The sequence below is a fragment of the Schistocerca piceifrons genome, chromosome 2 (assembly GCF_021461385.2).
Source record: "Schistocerca piceifrons isolate TAMUIC-IGC-003096 chromosome 2, iqSchPice1.1, whole genome shotgun sequence".
Taxonomy (NCBI): Eukaryota; Metazoa; Arthropoda; class Insecta; order Orthoptera; family Acrididae; genus Schistocerca; species Schistocerca piceifrons.
Window position 1 is genome coordinate 260,732,957 of NC_060139.1, and position 20,545 is coordinate 260,753,501.

Genomic DNA, 20,545 nt, shown 5'->3' on the forward strand with positions numbered 1-20,545 from the left:
GTTTGAAGGTGGGGTAAGTGTAGTAGGTCTCCGAGACAGGGTCTGTCAGCTATAAGGGAATATGTGGAAGGTTTGAAGCTTGTTGTAGAGGTGGTGTACAGTGGTACTCCAAAGTGGGAGTAGGAAGTGAGCAGGATGGAGAGCTTTTTGAGATGGCATTGTGTATGTTGCTCAAGTTCCTGCAGGGCAAGAGTTTCAGTGTGTGTTATGCATTCCAGGAATTTGGAATTGCATAGCAGGAGAATTTTGCAGATGGAGTGTGGCTATTGGCACCCACATGGCACCATCCTATGCCAACCTATTCATAGGCCACCTAGAGGAATCCTTCCTAAAAACCCAGTATCCAAAACCCACCACCTGGTTCAGATTCATTGATGACATCTTTGCTATCTGGATCCACATTCCTCCAGAACCTAACAACTTCTCCCCCATTTGCTTAACCTGGTCTTATTCAACCCAACAAACCACCTTCCTAGATGTTGACCTCCACCTCAAAGATGACTACATCAGTAGCTCCATCCATTTCAAACCTACTAACCACCAGCAATACCTCCACTTCAACAGCTGCCACCCATGCCATACCAAGAAGTCCCTTCCGTACAGCCTAGCCACTCATGGTTGTCACATCTGCAGTGACGAGCAGTCCCTCTCAAACTATACCGAGGGTCTCACTGAAGCTTTCACTGACCATAATTATCCTACCAACCTAATACATAAACAAATCTCCCATGCCTTATCTTTCCAGCCTCCCACCATCTCCCAAAGTCCAACCATGCAGTAACAGAGGAGAATTCCCCTCATAACTCAGTACCACTCAGGACTGCAGGACTGGAGCAGCTGAATTACGTTCTCCGCCAGGGTTTTGATTACCCCTTATTATGCCCTGAAATGAGAAATGTCCTGCCCACTATACTTCCCACCACTCCCACAGTGGTATTCCACCGTCCACTGAACGTACACAATATATTCCTCCATTCTTACACAACCCCTGCTCCCAATCCTTTAACTCATTGGCTCATATCCCTGTATTAGACCTAGATGCAAGACCTTTCCTGTACATCCTCCCACCACCACCTACTCCAGTCCGGTCACTTATCACCTATCCCATCAAAGGCAGAGCTACCTGTGAAACCAGTCATGTGGTTTACAAGCTAGGCTGCAGCCACTGTGATGCATTCGATGTAGGCATGACAACCAACAAGCTATCTGTCCACACAAACGGCCACCGACAAACTGTAGCCAAGAAACAATCAGATTACTCTGTTGCTGTACACACTGCCAAACATAATATCCTTCATTTCAATGACTGCTTCACAGCCTGTACCATATGGATCCTTCCCACCAACACCAGCTTTTCGGAACTGCACAGGTGGGAACTATCCCTGCAATACATCCTACGTTCACGTAACCCTCCTGGCCTCAACCTTCGTTAGTCACTGTCCTCTCCCATCCAGCCCATTCCCTGTTCCCATTCTAGCACTACACAGTCATCATTCCATCACCACACACAATCTTTTTATTTCTCTTCTTTTCCACTACTGCCACCCCCTCTCCCCACCTCTCCCCTGCCCTCTGTCTAACATGCAGCACTTCACTGTCTGCCACCCCCACCATAATATCTCTACCCTCCCCACCCCAGACTCCTCCATAGCCCCACCCAATCGCCACTCCCATCATGCACTGGTGCTGCTGCTCACAGTGTGGTTTCAGTGGCCGGAGATGTAGTCGTGTGTGTGTGTGTGTGTGTGTGTGTGTGTGTGTGTGTGCATGTGCTTATGTGTGTCTATCGTTGAGGAAAGCCAATGGCCGAAAGCTTTAATTGTGAGTCTTTTTGTTGTGCCTATCTGCGACTCAGCATCTCTGCTACAGGGTGAGTAGCAAGTTGCCTTCTCCCAATTGTATTTGAATATTTATGTTAGGCAATGTGAAGGAGAATGGTTCTATATTTATAGCTGTCTTGGTTTCCTGTTTAATTAATTTATCTGTGGTACCAGTAATTGCTATTAGATAAACGTGTGTAATTGATAAAGTAGGAAATAAATCCATCTTTTTGCATGTAGTTACCAGCTCTTCTGAATCAAGGAAATCTTGTGCTTGAATCAATGTGAATTTCTCCTTTCGTATTCCCTATTTCTCACTTACAGTAGGTTTTGGTGTAAAGTCCTCTGTTTCATTGTAGTAGCCGACTGAGACAGACGCAGCAACAGGGAAGTAACCGCTTTTGTGTCATTTACGAGTTCCTAACCAGGAGTGAATTTTATTATATCGTCTGCGTGCTTTAATAGTTTAGTTTCTTGAGTTTCTGCGTGTAAAATCAATATCTAATAGCCACAGTTCTCACATTTTCATTTATGTTGGAAAGTAAGCTGATTTTGTGGCATATTACAAGTTCCTAATCAAGGGCAAATTATTTAATTTCACCTGAGTGCTTCGGTCGTTAGGTTTTTGAATATCTGCATATTACTAGACACAGCTCATGTTTTTTCATAAGGGTCTACAGTAGGATTGTGGAACACATGCCGATAGACTGTTTACCTGCATAGTTTAGTTTTCCACGGTCTTTAGCATGGACAGGGACTGTGATTGTTGTGTGCGGATGCGAGCCGTGTTGGTGACAATTCACTCTCAGCTTCAGGCTGTGATGTCTTTGGTTACACAGTTTGAGGCTGCAGTGGATGGGCACCACTGTTGTGGGCTGGCCATGGGGATCCAATGGATGTCCAGTGTGTCAGAGTCCTCTGATCGGTCCTCACCGGTGGCCAACGCAGTTACTGCTCACACTGAGGCTGACCCTTCACCTGTAGTCGAGTGGGAGGTCACCCCGAGGCAAAGCAGGCGGCGAAAGACTTCCTAGGCAGCTGTACGTAAGGCCTCCCTGGTTTGTCTGACAAACAAGTTCCAGGTGCTGTCTCTGGCTGACACTGTCACTGAGCCAGATGCTGTCGCCTGCCCTGTTTCAGAGGAAACCACTCAGCGTGCAAGATCCAGGCAGTCACAGAGGGTGGGATTACTGGTAGTTGGGAGCTCCAAAATTAGGCGCATTATGAGGCCCCTTAGGGACTTGGCTTACAAGGAGGGTAAGAAAACCAGTGTGCACTCCATGTGCATATCGGTTGGAGTCATTCCAGATGTGGAAAGGGTCCTCCCGGATGCCATGAAGAGCACAGGGTGCAGCCAACTGCAGGTGGTTGCTCATGTCGGTACCAATGATTTGTGTCACTTCAGATCAGAAGAGACTCTCTCTTATCTTGAGCAGCTAACAGAAGCCGTAAAGGCTGCCAGTCTTGCTTGCAAGATAAAAGCAGAGCTGACCATTTGCAGCATAGTCCACAGGTCTGATTGCGGACCTCTGGTACAGGGGTGAGTGGAGGGTCTGCGACCGTGTAGGGTGCAGATTCCGCAACTTGCGCCAAAGGGTGGTTGGGTTTCAGGTTCCGCTGAATAGGTCAGGTGTCCACTATATGCAGTATATGCAGGAGGCGGCTACATGGGTAGCAGGGGCTGTGTGGCGTGGACTGTGCGGTTTTTTAGGTTAGATGGTCTCGGGAAAACACAAGCAGTCACAAAGGGTGCAGGCAGAACACAGGAAGAATGTAGATACAGGAACTATTGGTATAACAGTTGTAAATTGTTGTAGCTGTGTTGGGGAAATACCAGAGCTCCAAGCGCTAATAGAAAGCACTGATGCTCAGATCGTTATAGGCACTGAAAGCTGGCTAAAGCCGGATATAAGCTCAGCCGAAATTTTTGCGAAGAACCTAACGGTGTTCCGAAAGGATAGCTAAACACGGTTGGCAGTGGCGTGTTTGTTGCTGTCAGAAGTTGTTTAACTAGTCACGAAATTTAAGTAGATACTTCCTGTGATTTAGTATGGGCAGAGGTCATTGTTGGCAACCGGAATGAAATAATAATTGGATCCTTTTACTGACCTCCCAATTCAGATGATACAGTTGCTGAAATGTTCAAAGAAAACTTGAGTTTAATTTCAAAAACGTACCCGACTCATACGATATTAATTGGTGGTGACTGTAATTTACCCTCGATATGTTGGCAAAAATACACGTTTAATTCCGGAGGTAAGCATATAACACCATCCGAAACTGTTCTAAACGCATTCTCTGAAAATCATTTCGAGCAGTTAGTTCATGAGCCCATGCGAATAGTAAACGGTTGTGAAAACACACTTGACCTCTTAGCAACAAATAATCCTGAGTTAATAATGAGCATCAAAACTGATTCAGGGATTAGTGAACACAGGTCTGTCGCAGCGAGATTGAATATTGTAATCCCCAAATCCTTGAAAAATATACCTATTCAAAAAAAGCATATAAAAATTCACTTGATGCCTTTCTGAGAGACAATTTCCACTCATTCCATATTAATAATATAAGTGTAGACCATATGTGGCTTAAATTCAAAGAAATAGTATTGGCAGCAATTGAGAGATTTATACCAAATAAATTAACAAACGACGGAGCTGATCCTCCTTGGTACACAAAACGGGTTAGAACACTGTTGCAGAAACAACGAAACAAACATGCCAAATTTAAACAGAACAAAATCCTCAAGAAGCTTGAAATTTAGCGTGTCCTTCAATGCGAGATGCTTTTAACAGTTTCCACAATGAAAATCTGTCTCAAAACCTGGCAGAAAATCCAAAGAGATTCTGGTCGTATGTGAAGTATGTTAGTGGCGAGAAAAAAATCAATGCCTTCTCTGTGCAATAGCAATGGAGATACTATCAAAGACAGTGCTGCCAAAGCAGAGTTACTAAACACAGCCTTCTGAAATGTTCCAGAATTCAAATCGAGAACACCTGCCAACATGAGTAACATAGAAGTAAATATCCTCGGAGTAGTGAAGCAACTCAAATTACTAAATAAAAGCAAGTCTTCTGGTCCAGACTGTATACCAATTAGGTTTCTTTATGAGAAAGCTGATGCATTAGCTCCATACTTAATAATCATATACAACCTTTCGCTCGACGAAAGATCCATACCCAAAGACTGGAAAGTTGCACAGGTCACACCAATATTCAAGAAGGGTAGTGCAAATAATCCACTAAATTACAGGCCCATATCATTAACGTCAATATGCAGCAAGATTTTGGAACATATATTGTGTTCGAACATTATGAGCTACCTCGAAGAAAACGGTCTGTTGACACAGTATGGGTTTAGAAAACATCGTTCCTGTGAAACACAACTAGTTCTTTATTCACATGAAGTGCTGAGTGCTATTGACAAGGGATTTCAGATCGATTCCATATTTCTGGATTTCTGGAAGGCTTTTGACACTATGCCACACAAGCGGCTCATAGTGAAATTGCGTGCTTATGGAATATCGTCTCAGTTAGGTGACTGGATTTGTGATTTCCTGTCAGAGAGGTCACAGTTCATAGTAATTGATGGAAAGTCATTGAGTAAAACAGAAGTGATTTCTAGCTTTCCCCAAGGTAGTGTTATAGGCCCTTTGCTGTTCCGTATCTATATAAACGATTTGGGAGACAATCTGAGTAGCTGTCTTCGGTTGTTTGCAAATGACGCTGTTGTTTATTGACTAATAAAGTCATCAGAAGATCAAAACAAACTGCAAAACAATTTAGAAAAGAAATCTGAATGGTGCAAAAAGTAGCAGTTGATCCTAAATATTGAAAAGTGTGAGGTCATCCACATGAGTGCTAAAAGGAACTCATTAAACTTCAGTTACATGATAAATCAGTCTAATCTAAAAGCTGTAAATTCAACTAAATACCTACACATTACGGTTATGAACAACTTAAATTGGAAGGAACACATAGAAAATGTTGTGGGGAAGGCTAACCATAGACTGTGTTTTATTTGCAGGACACTTAGAAAATGTAACAGACTACTAAGGAGATTGCCTACTCTACACTTGTCCCTCTTCTTTTAGAATACTCCTGCACAGTGTGGGATCCATACCAGATACGACTGATGGAGTACATCAAAAACATTCAAAGAAAGGCAGCACATTTTGTATTATCACGAAATATGGGAGAGAGTGTCACAGAAATGATACAGGATTTGGGCTGAACATCATTAAAAGAAAGGCGTTTTTCGTTGTGACAGAATCTTCTTGCAAAATTCCAATCACCAACTTTTTCCTATGAATGCAAAAATATTTTGTTCACACCGACCTACATAGGGAGGAACTATCACCACGATAAAATAAGGGAAATCAGAGCTCGTACGGAAAGATATAGGTGTTCATTCTTTCTGTGCGCTATATGAGATTGGAATAATAGAGAATTGTGAAGGTGGTTTGATAAACCCTCTGCCAGGCACTTAAATGTGATTTGCAGAGTATCCATCTAGATGCAGATGTAGATGAGAACTACCCTGTGATGAGTATTTTATGATTACATGCAACCAGTATATCTTGGATTTTGGCACATGATCCAGGGCAATCTCCATTTTCCACAACTGTATAGGGATAATTATGTTGAACTACATCTTTTCTAGAATTAGTTATGACCACGTTTTTAGAATTTTTATTTGTGTTAGACATTATGAGGTAAGAAAACTTGTGAATATATATTGTTTCCATCATTGCTTCTTGTCTTATTTCTGTTATTATGCACAATAATTAGTTTCTCTTTTCTTTACAAATGGACTCGAAAAGATTTATTGTTTTTATTTGTATTAACCCAGTCACTATCCTGGAAACTTTTATTCCTTCCTGTATTCATTGTTTCTAATCCTTCTATGAAAGTAAGCAAATCATTAACATTTGTCCATCCTCTGTACATAACTCTTTCCTCATACAGTGTGGTAGCTGTTTTATTAATGCCTTGACTAAATGTACTTTGTCTATTGGACCATCTAGATATTTAGCTTTCATGAGGTGCCATTCAATATACTTATTATAAGTACTCTGAGGACTATTGTAATATTTCTGGTCTAATAGTTCAAGTGTTAATTTTTCCTGTGTGCTGGGACACCAAGATTTTCATTTAAAACTTTCCTGGAAATCCCGTCAAAATTTAAAATCTTGTGAATGAGCACTATCCCATTCAGCTGCGTCTCCTGTTAAGTAACCTAATGCATAATAAGTTTTCACGAGGTCATCCCACCTGCTTTGATAATGAAAGTACTCTCAAATGTGTATTGGATGCATCTCTTCATCTGGCTTAAATCTGGGAAATTGTTTTGACAAATTGTATAATGTTTAAATATGACACATGACACAATGAAGCAAGTTTTATCAAATATTGTTAAGCATGAGCAGGAGTAATAGTCATTAATGATACATGTAAATGACATACCTGTTGAGGAAATGAAAATATTGTTGCATATGAATAAGCAATTATGCACGACCTCTTTAGCTAGAGTTCACAGATATGTAGCATAACAGGGCATTTTATCAAATACACTGGTCCATTATGGGTATTCGTTCCACTTAAAAATGATCATGGTAGTGGATATTTGTTAAGTAGTGTAAAAGAAACGAGCAGTCACTGTGCACTCCAGTCTGTCTTTGTACAGAGGGTGCATGCACCATAACAAGGGCAGTGGCAAGCAGTCGTGTGATGTGTGGCATTCAGTTGCTGTATGAGGTTATATGTATGCTTTGACACTCTGAGTTGGTGTTGTCATGGACAAATTGGAAAAAGAGGGCCACTGACAGCATCAACAGGGACCCAAAACAAATGAATCACTTTTATTTTAAAAGGAATTTTAATTTATGTCCTAAGGGTCAGACACTATGTATCAGAATGTGCTTTACTCATACCATTGATTATATGTTTATCTGTTACACACATCTTCACAGCATTTAATTTAAAATAAGCAAGTTTCAATCTCCTCAGAGAAAATTATCATCTGAGTAAGACTCCCATAATTTGGGTAATGGAAAGTCTTTGGAAGAATATAAATACGGTAATGGAAGGAATAATGGTAACAACTGCCATAATTAGAATATACATTTTTATCTTCTTGTGGTTGCAGATTTTTCTCCCGAAAACGAGATGCAAGCAGTGAAGGAATGAAGAAGGCAAAAACTCCAGAACCAGGTGGTATAGATGGGGAAATACTACCAGAAAGAAATAAACCACTTGGTATGGCACGTACAAATACACTTCAGCCACCACGAACAGCACAAGTCCGCATGTCTCAGGTACAAAACTATCTGTTATAACTCATTCTTACTTTAGACTAGCTGTTACCTGCAACTGCACTCGCATATCAGTAGTTTCTGTTGAGCAGTGTATACAAAGGGGTATGGGCAGAAGTGTGAATCTATGCATCATGCTACTGAAGTAAGTATGCGTTATACAAAGGCTGTTCAAAAACTATCCGACCTTATTTTTTTATTGTTGAAACCAACAATGGTATTGGGTCATGCATTTCCTTTCCTGTAAATTTATAGGCATACATTGTACGCATGTCTGATTTTTTCATGACTGCAGAAACAACCAGTCATTGGCTACCCAATGACAAGTGAATACATGTAAATAGTTGTCATCAGATTTTATATTGTGAGTGAAATGGCATAAAAAGTGGAACAATGTTATTGCATCAAATTTTGTTTTAAGCATCCCAAATGTCAAGTTGAAACAATCTGCAAGATTCAACAAGTATTTGGGGTTGAAGCAATGGGTACCACACAGATAAAGGAGTGGTACAACCTCTTCAAACATGGTTGCTCATCAGTGAAGAGTGAAGCACATTCAGGTAGGCCCTCAATATGTCCAAATGAGGTTGTTGTTAATCATGTAAGAACCCTGGTGATGCAGGGTGATTGAATCACAATCAGAGAACTTGCAGATGAGATTAAAATTAGAATTGAATCCATTCATCCCAATTTTTGAAACATTTGCGCCTCAGGAGGATCTCAGAAAAATTCGTGACAAACTTGCTAACAACTGAGCAGAAGCAACTTCATTTGGAGATAACACAGAACATGCTGAGTATTGTTAACAATAATCGTAACTTTCTTACCAATGTCAATAAGAAGTATTACCAAAAGGCTAAATATTGCCCTTATGAAGCAGTGAGATGCAAACACTGGGCTGCGGGGAGCAGGCAGTTGGCACCTTCACCACAATAATGCACCCTCTCATTGTTCTCAGTTAATTCAGAGTGTTTTGGCTAAACACCACAGTGCTATGGTTTGTTGGTCTTCCTAGTCCCCTGACCTAGCACCAGGTGTTTCTGACTTTTCCCTAAACTTAGAAAGACTCTGAAAGGGACCATGTTTCAGAAAAGAGAAGACATCATGTAAAATTTGACAGGGCAAATAGGCACCACAGCAAAAGAGGCTTTCCAGCAAAGCTTCCAGTGGCAGCAGCTTTGGAAGAGGCACGTAGAAGCCAAAGGGGACTACTTTGAAAGTGACTAGTGTCAAACAGTTGTATCCAAACAAAGATGATTTTGTAAATAAAAGTCCAATACTTTATGAACAGCTCTCTAACAATGGGTACATTATGCAACAAATAGTGTAGAAGTACAAATTAAACACACTGAAGATTGTATAAGAATTGTAATCATTACTTTGAATCATACCATGGAGCACCTATCAACCAATAAAAGCATTTTCAAAAATATGTTAAGGCTCAAAAGTTAAAGAGTAAATAGCTTTTACTGAGAGTAAAAATTTCCCTAATTCATGTCCTATTCTTCTCTTCAAATCAATAAGTATCTTGTACTACACATTTTCTAGAGTGCCCTATGTTCTTCCTTAGGGTAGAACCTATCTTTACGTCAAATTCGGTCCAGTGGATTAGTCATGAAGATATAACAGGCGGGGTTATTTTCACATTTATAACATAAGTATGGTTAAAACTTTCAGTTATGATAACTCTTTTTTTTCTGTGACCCAATTTTCATTAAATAAAGAGTATCCAGTGCCTCAGGCTATGCTCAGGTTACCTGTGAAAACCCCATGAAAGAAATTGTCAGGTTCAAGAAGACAGATAGGATGGTTTTAGATAAAACTTTAAATCATGCTGTTTTTTTCTGTGATCAGATTTTGATAAATTAAGCCTACACAGTGCTTCAAAATATACTCAAGTTACCTGCAAAAACCCCATGAAAATTTATCAGTAATTTTGGAGAATTGTGTTCAAACAGGCAGACATGGCAGTTTTACAGATTTGCTGTTAAAGTAGATGCTTTATGATTCTTGTTTCTTCCCAAGTTGTATATCATTTGTCAATTTATACAGTTTCCTGGAATCAGGAAATAAGCCTAATGATGATAGTAATATGTAACAACTATGTTTACCTGATATCTGTGTTGCTTTTAGGTTTAATGAATACAGGTACCTGTCTTTATTTCATTCATGTAATCCATGCTGAGACAGTGAAACAGTGCTATCTCCACATGAGAAATTCTGTCAAAATTGCAATGGTATTAAAATCTCTGTTCCAGGCTAAAGAATAGAACTTACTACATAAAAAATGATAGTTGAACCAAAGAAAATGTTACGCAATTCTCTTTTTCTCCCCCTCGTGTCATTCTAAATAAATGACATATACTGGCCTGTACAAATCAAGACATTGAGTGCTGTGTACAATTGCTGGTGGCCCTCCTCAATTTCCAATTTGTTCACTCAGTGTGTTTACAGCTCCTTTCTATTCACAACAACACTTAATCTACATTTTAATTATGTGTCAAATTACATAAAAGCAGTTTCATGATGCGTTACATGATTTCTTTCTCTCTGTATTTATCTCTCCTATCTTTCTTGTTCTTCTTATTGTTATTCTCCTAATTGTGGTTGCTTGTTTATATTTTCATGTTGACTTGGTAGCTCAATGGGTAAGAATCAGATTAAAAATCCATTTACAGCATCTTTCAATTCTGGCAATTATTTGTGAACTTGAAAAATTGTACCATATTTTAGAGTTTGTGTTTAACTATAGGTCATCCTATTACTCAGTGGGTGAATCATTTAAAAAATAAGATGAAGGCAAGGGCATACTCCTTCGTTACGATAATTGCTAGTACGGCACTGTGGTTTTCAAATCGATTTTGGCTTGAGGACAGCTTTACTTAAAGTTGCTATTGTGTCTTTACTGGATCTGCATACTTGCAAAACTGTGATATTACAGTCATGCTTTTTTTTGTTCCAGACTGACCTGAAGGTAGTTCCACCATCGGTTCCAGATCGATCACCGAAGGCTTTGTCTGTTCCTGCAGCGACAGGTGTAGAGGCTATTGGTAATGAGATTTTTGATGCTGAATGTCTCAAACTTATAAATGAGTACTTCTATGGAGTGCGAATATTTCCTGGTCAGGACCCAACACATGTGTATGTTGGATGGGTAACAACTCAGTATCATGTCCATAGAAAAGACTTCAACCAGAGCCATGTTCAGAAAGCATCTGTAACAATTGTGGATGAGTATGAAAGAATAATGGAGAGGTAAGATTTGCAAATTTGTATATAAATTACATTACAAAAGATTGTATTTACTTGCAGATTTTATTTACTTACTCTCTGTCTCCCTCCCACTCCCTTCCTCTCCCCTCTTTGTTTTTACTTCACGCTCATCCTTTCCTGTTTGTTACATGTTCATTCTTAATTATTATACTTCAATACATAATCTTATACGTACATTTTTTTTATTACTTTAATGACTAACATCCAATCATTGGGTTTGTATGATGGTATTCAGTCAGAGGCTAATGCTTGCCATTATTAGTACTTAAAAAATTTCATCATTGGTAATGCAACCTGTGAAGTCAGAATCTTACTGTCATTCATCATGTGGCATTTTGAAAGTATTCCAAATACCAGTATTATAATGTTTGTGTGGACAATATAAAAAATACGTGAAGAGTACCATGTTTCCACTACTCTTACCACTTCCACTTCCTTTCAAGTCATACTGTGTAGCCATCTTATTCCTACAGTGTTTAATATGGGAGGAATGGAATGCAGTATATTGTTAAGACTCCATGCAGAAGCTACAAGGACTAACCATTTAATCATTGATTAGAGTGGAAATTAAAGCAAGTGCTAATTATACATGTTGGATGTCTCCTAATTATTCACCTTGGCAACTGAGACATTTGTCTACCGGTAATAGAGTACCAGCTTCCCTTTTTATCTCTTTAAAACTTTCCACTGCATGCCTCATGTGGTGTGTCACAATTATGCTCTGTAGTTCCACATTGGTGGTGAAACATCATCCAACCAAACACCACTTTATCTCCAGAAAAGGTGGACGTCACTTGGTGACATATCTGGATTATGGAGATAATGATTCGCCACATCACATTTGGCCTGTAGAAAAAGTTTTTGAGGTGAAGCAATATGGTTCTCTGTTCGTAAGTGAATGCATTTTTGGATATTGTTCCTGTGGCATGAAACCTATTGGCTCCTTTGTTGAAGAACGATAGGGCATCATGACAACATGGCTCGAGAAATGTGTGTCAGGGTTCTTGCAGATGGAATAGGAAAGTTGGTATGATGTCCTGAAACATGTACAGGGTGTTTATAAATGAATGTCAGGGTTTTAACACTTTATAATATTTATTACATTAAACTTACAGCTATAAATGATATGTCAAATGAAAAAGCAACTCAAACAGTTGTGTTTGGCACCAGTGTGCATGCGCAGCGTGCAATATTTCTGCCGCAATCTGCTATATTGGTTGAATTTCACTGTACCCAAGCGCTGGATAGGACGCAAGGTGCCCAATGATGGGGCTTGCTTTGCATGGCCTCCACGTTCACCCGACGTAATGCCATGCAATTTTTTCCTTTGGGGCTTCATCAAGGATTGTGTGTACATACCTCCGCTACCTGCAGACCTCCCTGAATTAAGAAACCAGATTGAAGCAGCTGTTGCTACAATCACTGAAGACACACTTACCAACGTTTGGGAAGAACTCGGCTGTAGACTTGATGTGTGCCAAGTGACAAATGGTGCTCACATTGAACATTTATAAGGTTCTTGGTAAAACTGTTTGAGTTGCTCTTTCATTTGATACATCATTTATAGCTGTAAGTGTAATATAATAAATATTATAAAGTGTTAAAACCCCAATATTCATTTATAAACACCCTTTACTTATCATACTTGTGACTATGCCAAAAAGTTGGCACTACTTGTATGTTATATGTGTTCAAAATCCTTTCTGAGATTTTTATTTTAATTGTCAGCCTAAAGGAAGTTGAAAAAATAATCACCTTTGTGGGTTCACCAAAACTCCAGGGAAGTTTATCACAGTGAGCACAGTACCTTTACTGTAGGACTTCCCAATAAAATTTGTAAATGATTAGAACTCTCTTATCTTTGTCAATGACAATCTCATTGTGTGCTCTATCTCAAGCCATAACTGTTAACAGGCATTCATGGCTAAAACTGAGGGTGAATACCAGCAACTGGAATTACAGTGCTGTGATTTAGATATAATGAAGAACTTGTGGTATTACTATGAGCTTGTGTGATACAAATATTTCTCACAACCTGAAAAAATGCATAATATAATTTCCTGGAAGTGTTATACAATTTATTTATTTATTTTATTGTTTTGTATATCCTCTGCTTCTACTGCAAGTTTTGACCAAAAATTTTCCTTTTGAAAAGATGCATTTCAAAGTTATTTCTAGGCACAAATAAGTTATTTATGTAATAATGATAACTTATTTTAGTGATAAAAAGATATTCTTTTCCATTATTAGTGTTGACCGTCAAAGTTGCTACATGGTGCGAGCTGACGAGCTTTACAATGAAGTAACAAATGATGCGTCAGGAAAAGGGGCATCACAGGGGATGTTTATTGGGTGCTTCGTTGATGCTGCTACTGGTTATGTGACATTTACCTGTGAAGGAAAGGAAACAAACCATCGATTTAAGGTAAGCTCAAACAATGGAAAATCCAGTATGGAATAATGACTACATTAATGAAACGGATAGTTGTTAGTCATCATATAGTGGAGATGCTGAGTCACAGATAGGCGCAACAAAAAGACTGTCAGCAAGTAAGTTTTTGGACAAAAAGGTCTTTGTCAGAAACAGACAACATACACACACAGACACTCACGCAAATGCAACTCACATACACATGACCACAGTCTCTGCAAGCCAGAGACTGTTGTCATGCGTGTGCGAGTTGTTACTGACAGTCGTTTTGTTGTGCCTATTTGCCTATCTGTTGAGAGGCCAGACAAACATGTGGTTCCTGAAGAGGGGCAGCAGCCTTTTTAGTAGCTGCAGGGGCAACAGTCTGGATGATTGAATGATCTGGCCTTGTAACATTAACCAAAACGGCCTTGCTGTGCTGGTACTGTAAACGGCTGGAAGCAAGGGGAAACTATGGCCGTAATTTTTCCCGAGGGCATGCAGCTATACTGTATGGTTAAATGATGATGGCGTCCTCTTGGGTAAAATATTCCAGAGGTAAAATAGTCCCCGATTCGGATCTCCGGGTGGGGACTACTCAAGAGGATGTTGTTATCAGGAGAAAGAAAACTGGCGTTCTACGGATCGGAGCGTGGAATGACAGATCCCTTAATCGGGCAGGTAGGTTAGAAAATTTAAAAAGGGAAATGGATAGGTTAAAGTTAGATATAGTGGGAATTAGTGAAGTTCGGTGGAAGGAGGAACAAGACTTCTGGTCAGGTGACTACAGGGTTATAAACACTAAATCAAATAGGGGTAATGCAGGAGTAGGTTTAATAATGAATAGGAAATTAGGAATGCGGGTAAGCTACTACAAACAGCATAGTGAACGCATTATTGTGGCCAAGATAGATACGAAGCCCACGCCTACTACAGTAGTACAAGTTTATAAGCCAACTAGCTCTGCAGATGATGAAGAAATTGAAGAAATGTATGATGAGATAAAAGAAATTATTCAGCTAGTGAAGGGAGACGAAAATTTAATAGTCATGGGTGACTGGAATTCGAGATTAGGAAAAGGGAGAGAAGGAAACATAGTAGGTGAATATGGATTGGGGGTAAGAAATGAAAGAAGAAGCCGTCTGGTAGAATTTTGCACAGAGCATAACTTAATGATTGCCAATACTTGGTTCAAGAATCATAAAAGAAGGTTGTATACATGGAAGAATCCTGGAGACACTAGAAGGTATCAGATTGATTATATAATGCCAAGACAGAGATTTGGGAACCAGGTTTTAAATTGTAAGACATTTCCAGGGCCAGATGTGGACTCTGACCACAATCTATTGGTTATGAACTATAGATTAAAACTGAAGAAACTGCAAAAAGGTGGGAATTTAAGGAGATGGGACCTGGATAAACTGACAAAACCAGAGGTTGTACAGAGTTTCAGGGAAAGCATAAGGGAACAATTGACAGGAATTGGGGAAAGAAGTACAGTAGAAGAAGAATGGGTAGCTCTGTGGGATGAAGCAGTAAAGGCAGGTGAGGATCAAGTAGGTAAAAAGACGAGGGCTAGTAGAAATCCTTGGGCAACAGAAGAAATATTGAATTTAATTGATGAAAGGAGAAAATATAAAAATGCAGTAAATGAAGCAGGCAAAAAGGAATACAAAGGTCTCAAAAATGAGATTGACAGGAAGTGCAAAATGGCTAAGCAGGGATGGCTAGAGGACAAATGTAAGGATGTAGAGGCTTATCTCACTAGGGGTAAGATAGATACTGCCTACAGGAAAATTAAAGAGACCTTTAGAGACAAGAGAACCACTTGTATGAATATCAAGAGCTCAGATGGAAATTCAGTTCTAAGTAAAGAAGGGAAAGCAGAAAGGTGGAAGGAGTATATAGAAGGTCCGTGAAGGGCGACGTACTTGAGGACAATATTATGGAAATGGAAGAGGGTGTAAATGAAGATGAAATGGGAGATACGATACTGCGTGAAGAGTTTGACAGAGCACTGAAAGACCTGAGTTGAAACAAGGCCCCGGAAGTAGACAACATTGCATTATAACTACTGACGGTCTTGGGAGAGCCAGTACTTACAAAACTCTACCATCTGGTGAGCAAGATGTATGAGACAGGCGAAATACCCTCAGACTTCAAGAAGAATATAATAATTCCAATCCCAAAGAAAGCAGGTGCTGACAGATGTGAAAATTACCGAACTATCCGTTTAATAGGTCACAGCTGCGGGGAGATCAGTTTGGATTCCGTAGAAATATTGGAACACGTGAGGCAATACTGATTGACCTTACAACTTATCTTAGAAGAAAGGAAAGGCAAACCTACGTTTCTGGCATTTGTAGACTTAGAGAAAGCTTTTGACAATGTTGACTGGAATACTCTCTTTCAAATTCTGAAGGTGGCAGGGGTAAAATACAGGGAGCAAAAGGCTATTCACGATTTGTACAGAAACCAGATGGCAGTTATAAGAGTCGAGGGACATGAAAGGGAAGCAGTGGTTGGGAAGGGAGTGAGACAGGGTTGTAGCCTATCCCCGATGTTATTCAATCTGTATACTGAGCAAGCAGTAAAGGAAACAAAAGAAAAATTTGGACTTGTTATTAAAATCCATGGAGAAGAAATAAAAGCTTTGAGGTTTCCCGATGACATTGTAATTCTGTCAGAGACAGCAAAGGACTTGGAAGAGCATTTGAACAGAATGGACAGTGTCTTGAAAGGAGGATCTAAGATGAACATCAACAAAAGCAAAACAAGGATAATGGAATGTAGTCGTATTAAGTCAGGTGATTTTGAGGGAATTAGATCAGGAAATGAGACACTTAAAGTAGTGAAGGAGTTTTGCTATTTGGGGAGCAAAATAATTGATGATGGTCGAAGCAGAGAAGGTATAAAATGTAGACTGGCAATGGCAAGGAAAGCGTTTCTAAAGAAGAGAAATTTGTTAACATCGAGTATAGATTTAAGTGTCAGGAAGTCGTTTCTGAAAGTATTTGTATGGAGTGTAGCCATGTATGGACGATAAATAGTTTGGACAAGAACAGAATAGAAACTTTCAAAATGTGGTGCTGCAGAAGAATGCTGAAGATTAGATGGGTAGATCACATAACTAATGAGGAGGTATTGAATAGAATTGGTGAGAAGAGGAGTTTGTGTCACAATTTGACAAGGGACATATTCTGAGGCATCAAGGGATCACATATTTAGCATTGGAGGACAGCGTGCAAGGTAAAAATCGTAGAAGGAGACCAAGAGATGAATACACTAAGCAGATTCAGAAGGATGTTGGATGCAGTAAGTACTGGGAGATGTAGAAACTTGCACGGGATAGGGTAGCATGGAGAACTGCATCAAACCACTCTCAGCACTGAAGACCACAACAACAACAATTTGCCTATCAGCACCTCCTCTATATGGTGTGTAGTAAATATCGTTTTTACAAATATCGATTTAAGGTAAGCCTGATTCAAGCCCTGAATTAACTCAGAGCTTCATTGTTTCTCATTTTTTCTTTCTTTGTTTTCTCCAGTGAAGACCTTATGTCAATCCACTGCATGTGCCACTTTATAGCTGAATTTGTGTCACACTGCATTTTGAAAGGCTCAGGGTTTGAGTGCTATCATTCTTATAACTTTTTTTTTATGGCTTTTTAATGTGAAACTCATATCTGGCAATGCCTCCTATATGAGAAGGCAATAAAGAAAAGGGAGGTGCTGTGATTTCAGTTTCAACATAAAAGTGTGGATCCATCCGAAATTGCTCAGGTAAACTAACCGAGTTCACAGGTCAGAGCAAGGCAGCCCCAATAGGACTACACCATAGAGCACAATACAGGGGTTACATAGTGCAAATATAATTCACCTCCCTTCACATTCCAGTAATTGGTTGTGTGCAGAAAAATTACAGATTGTTTGCTTCTGTATGTGCCCAGTTTTCTCTCATATTTTATCCCTAAAGTCCTCGTGTGATACTTATGTAATAGAGTGGAATAGTATACTGGTAGAATTACCTGTGGTGAGAGGTTCTTGAAATTGCATTACGTTTCTCTAGTACAGTAAGTACCGCAGCGAAGTTTACAGAGATCTGGTCAGCAAAATATGTTCTGCATGGAATTCATCAGTCTGTTTCAACAGTGTAGGCTCATCCATGGTGATTTCTGTTTTATGAGCATTAGGCCTTGTTCTAAGGTATATTTCTGTATAGATTCACCTTCACAGTTACATAGGTGTGACTCTGTAGTCATCAGAAGCAGGAAGATGGACAAGAATATCAAGAACCCAAATGTCTTTTTGGACTTTTTCATAAACGTCCACTCAGTGGTTCTAAAGATAAGTGACATTACTAGTTGTCATTTGTTCCTGTTAAAACAATATCAACTCAGAAGCTGACTGAGTAGTTGGTGTACAGTGAGTGTTTAAAGAAAGAGAGAAAGAGTGTTGTGGAAAAATGGATATTCCATGTCAAGATTTTCATCGGAAGACTTTTTTACAATTTTTGTGTAGGTCTAGCTCAACAATAATGCCTCAAATTTCTGTGTTCAAGTTTGGGTAGTCAGCTGCTTTCAGAAAAGATTCTTTGCAGGTGGCCTGCAGAATTTCACCATGGTCGTACTTTGTGAAGGTTGACCAAAATCAATTTTTGTTGAAAACAATTGATTCGAAGAGGATTAGTGGTTGACTTACCGTGAGACAGAAACATCCTCAGGTGTATCAAACACTGCACCCCACTGATTTTTGTGCGAACTTTTAGCTGTGGAGAAGAGCTGCTCCCAATGGGTTCTGCACAGTTTGACCAATACTCAGAATGGGCTCGTGTTAATGGGTGTAAGGAAATGCTAAAAAAAATATGGCAGAGAAAATACAAAATCTGTTACAACATCATAATAGGAGATAAAATTCGATATACGTATATGCATCAGTTGGAAACTAAGCAGCAGGTATCATTTCGGGTGTTTGGACAAGAACCAAAACCGGAAAAAGTGGTTTGCATGTGTGAAGCACTTCCAGGAAAATGATTACTCATTTCTTTCTCTGTACTGGGCGTATCACAATCATCACTCTAGAGAATTGAAGAACAGTTAATGTTGAATGGTATACAACAGTTTGCTTGCCACAAGTCATCTATTAGATTAGATTTATTTTTGTTCCATTTGATCCGTAGTGAGGAGGTCCTCCAGGATGTAGAACATGTCAGAAAAACAATAATACATGACAAATATTTACAACTGAAACAAATAAGCTAATGTACCTTCCACAGGTCCCAAGTGGAATGATCGTCATTATTGTTAATGAACACTATATGAAAGAATCATGTTACAAACACTAATGCACTGAATTTAAAATAAAAAAAAGTTTTTTTTTTGTGAGTGTATGCTTTCCCGGCGTATACAGCTGGCGAAGAGTTCTCGGGCTTCCAGCCGGGTGGCGGTGTCTTCAAACAGCGACGTTTCGATGAGTGACATACTCATCATCTTCTGGCGAAGTGCCGAGACTTTGCGGATGCCGGTCCCTTTATACCTGCGGTGTGCCCCCCACCACCTGGCCGCGGGAGGCTGGGTCCAGAGGAGCCGGCGGGCGAGGTGGAGGGGGAAGCGGCTGCTAGATGCAGCCACAACTTCTGTCCTCACGAAAGGGTTGAACTTTGCACCTGTACCAAGGACCATACCGAAACGGGACATCATCAGCGGTGTAGAGGAAGCAATCCGGGGCCTACCCAAGGAGGAAGCTGAGCAGATCCGAAGGGAGACCTGCAGGATCATCGACAAGTCACGACTCCCTAAAGCTAACATTACTATGCAGGAGCGAGAGGCTATCCGCGCACTGAGGGATGATGCTGACATCATGGTCCTCCCAGCAGACAAGGGAAATGCGACGGTGCTGATTCGCACAGTCGACTACCAACAGAAAATCTGCTCTCTGCTGCAAGACCCAGCCTACAGGAAGCTCAACAAGGACCCTACATCGACAATGACCAGGAAAACCGTGGCGCTACTGAAGGACTCAGATCTACGAGAGGCAGTGCAGAAACGGCTGTATCCCAGAGCGCCAACGACACCGCGCCTGTATGGGTTGCCCAAGATTCACAAAGATGGGGTGCCTCTACGGCCGATTCTGGACACTATCAACTCGCACAGTTATGGACTGGCCAAATACCTGGCGACACTATTGAAACCACTGGTGGGACACTGCAGTCATCACGTGAAAAACTCCGCGGATTTCGTTAGAATACTGAAGGACATCCGAATACAGAGTGATGACCTACTCGTGAGCTTCGACGTCACCTCCTTGTTCACAAAAGTACCGCTACAAGACGCCTTGGCGCTCCTTAATCGGCACTTCGAGCCTGAAACAGTGAAGCTCTTTGAATATGCACTTACGACCACCTACTTCAAGTGCAATGGAGAGCATTATGAACAAGTGGATGGAGTGGCCATGGGATCTCCCCTTGCTCCAGGGATCGCGAATCTTTATATGGAACACTTTGAGGAGGTGGCACTACAAACTGCTCACCGTAAACCCAGGCACTTCTTCCGCTATGTGGACGACACTTTCGTGATTTGGCAGCATGGCAGGCAGGCACTGGAGGAGTTTATGGACCACCTAAACGGCATACATGAGAATATAACCTTCACGATGGAAGTAGAAGAGAATGGCTGTATTCCATTCCTGGACATACTGATCAGGAAGAAAGCGGATGTCACGCTGGGCC

General features: G+C 40.3%; 1 protein-coding gene across 1 annotated transcript in view; it reads left to right on the forward strand.

The window, feature by feature from the left end:
• Positions 1 to 20,545, forward strand: part of LOC124776932 (ryanodine receptor) — a 694,095-nt gene that overhangs the window by 353,004 nt on the left and 320,546 nt on the right. Inside the window, exons 33-35 of the mRNA XM_047252151.1 lie at positions 7,968 to 8,136; positions 11,096 to 11,388; positions 13,657 to 13,831. Coding sequence (XP_047108107.1) covers positions 7,968 to 8,136; positions 11,096 to 11,388; positions 13,657 to 13,831 — 637 coding nt within the window. The remainder of the gene's footprint in view (positions 1 to 7,967; positions 8,137 to 11,095; positions 11,389 to 13,656; positions 13,832 to 20,545) is intronic.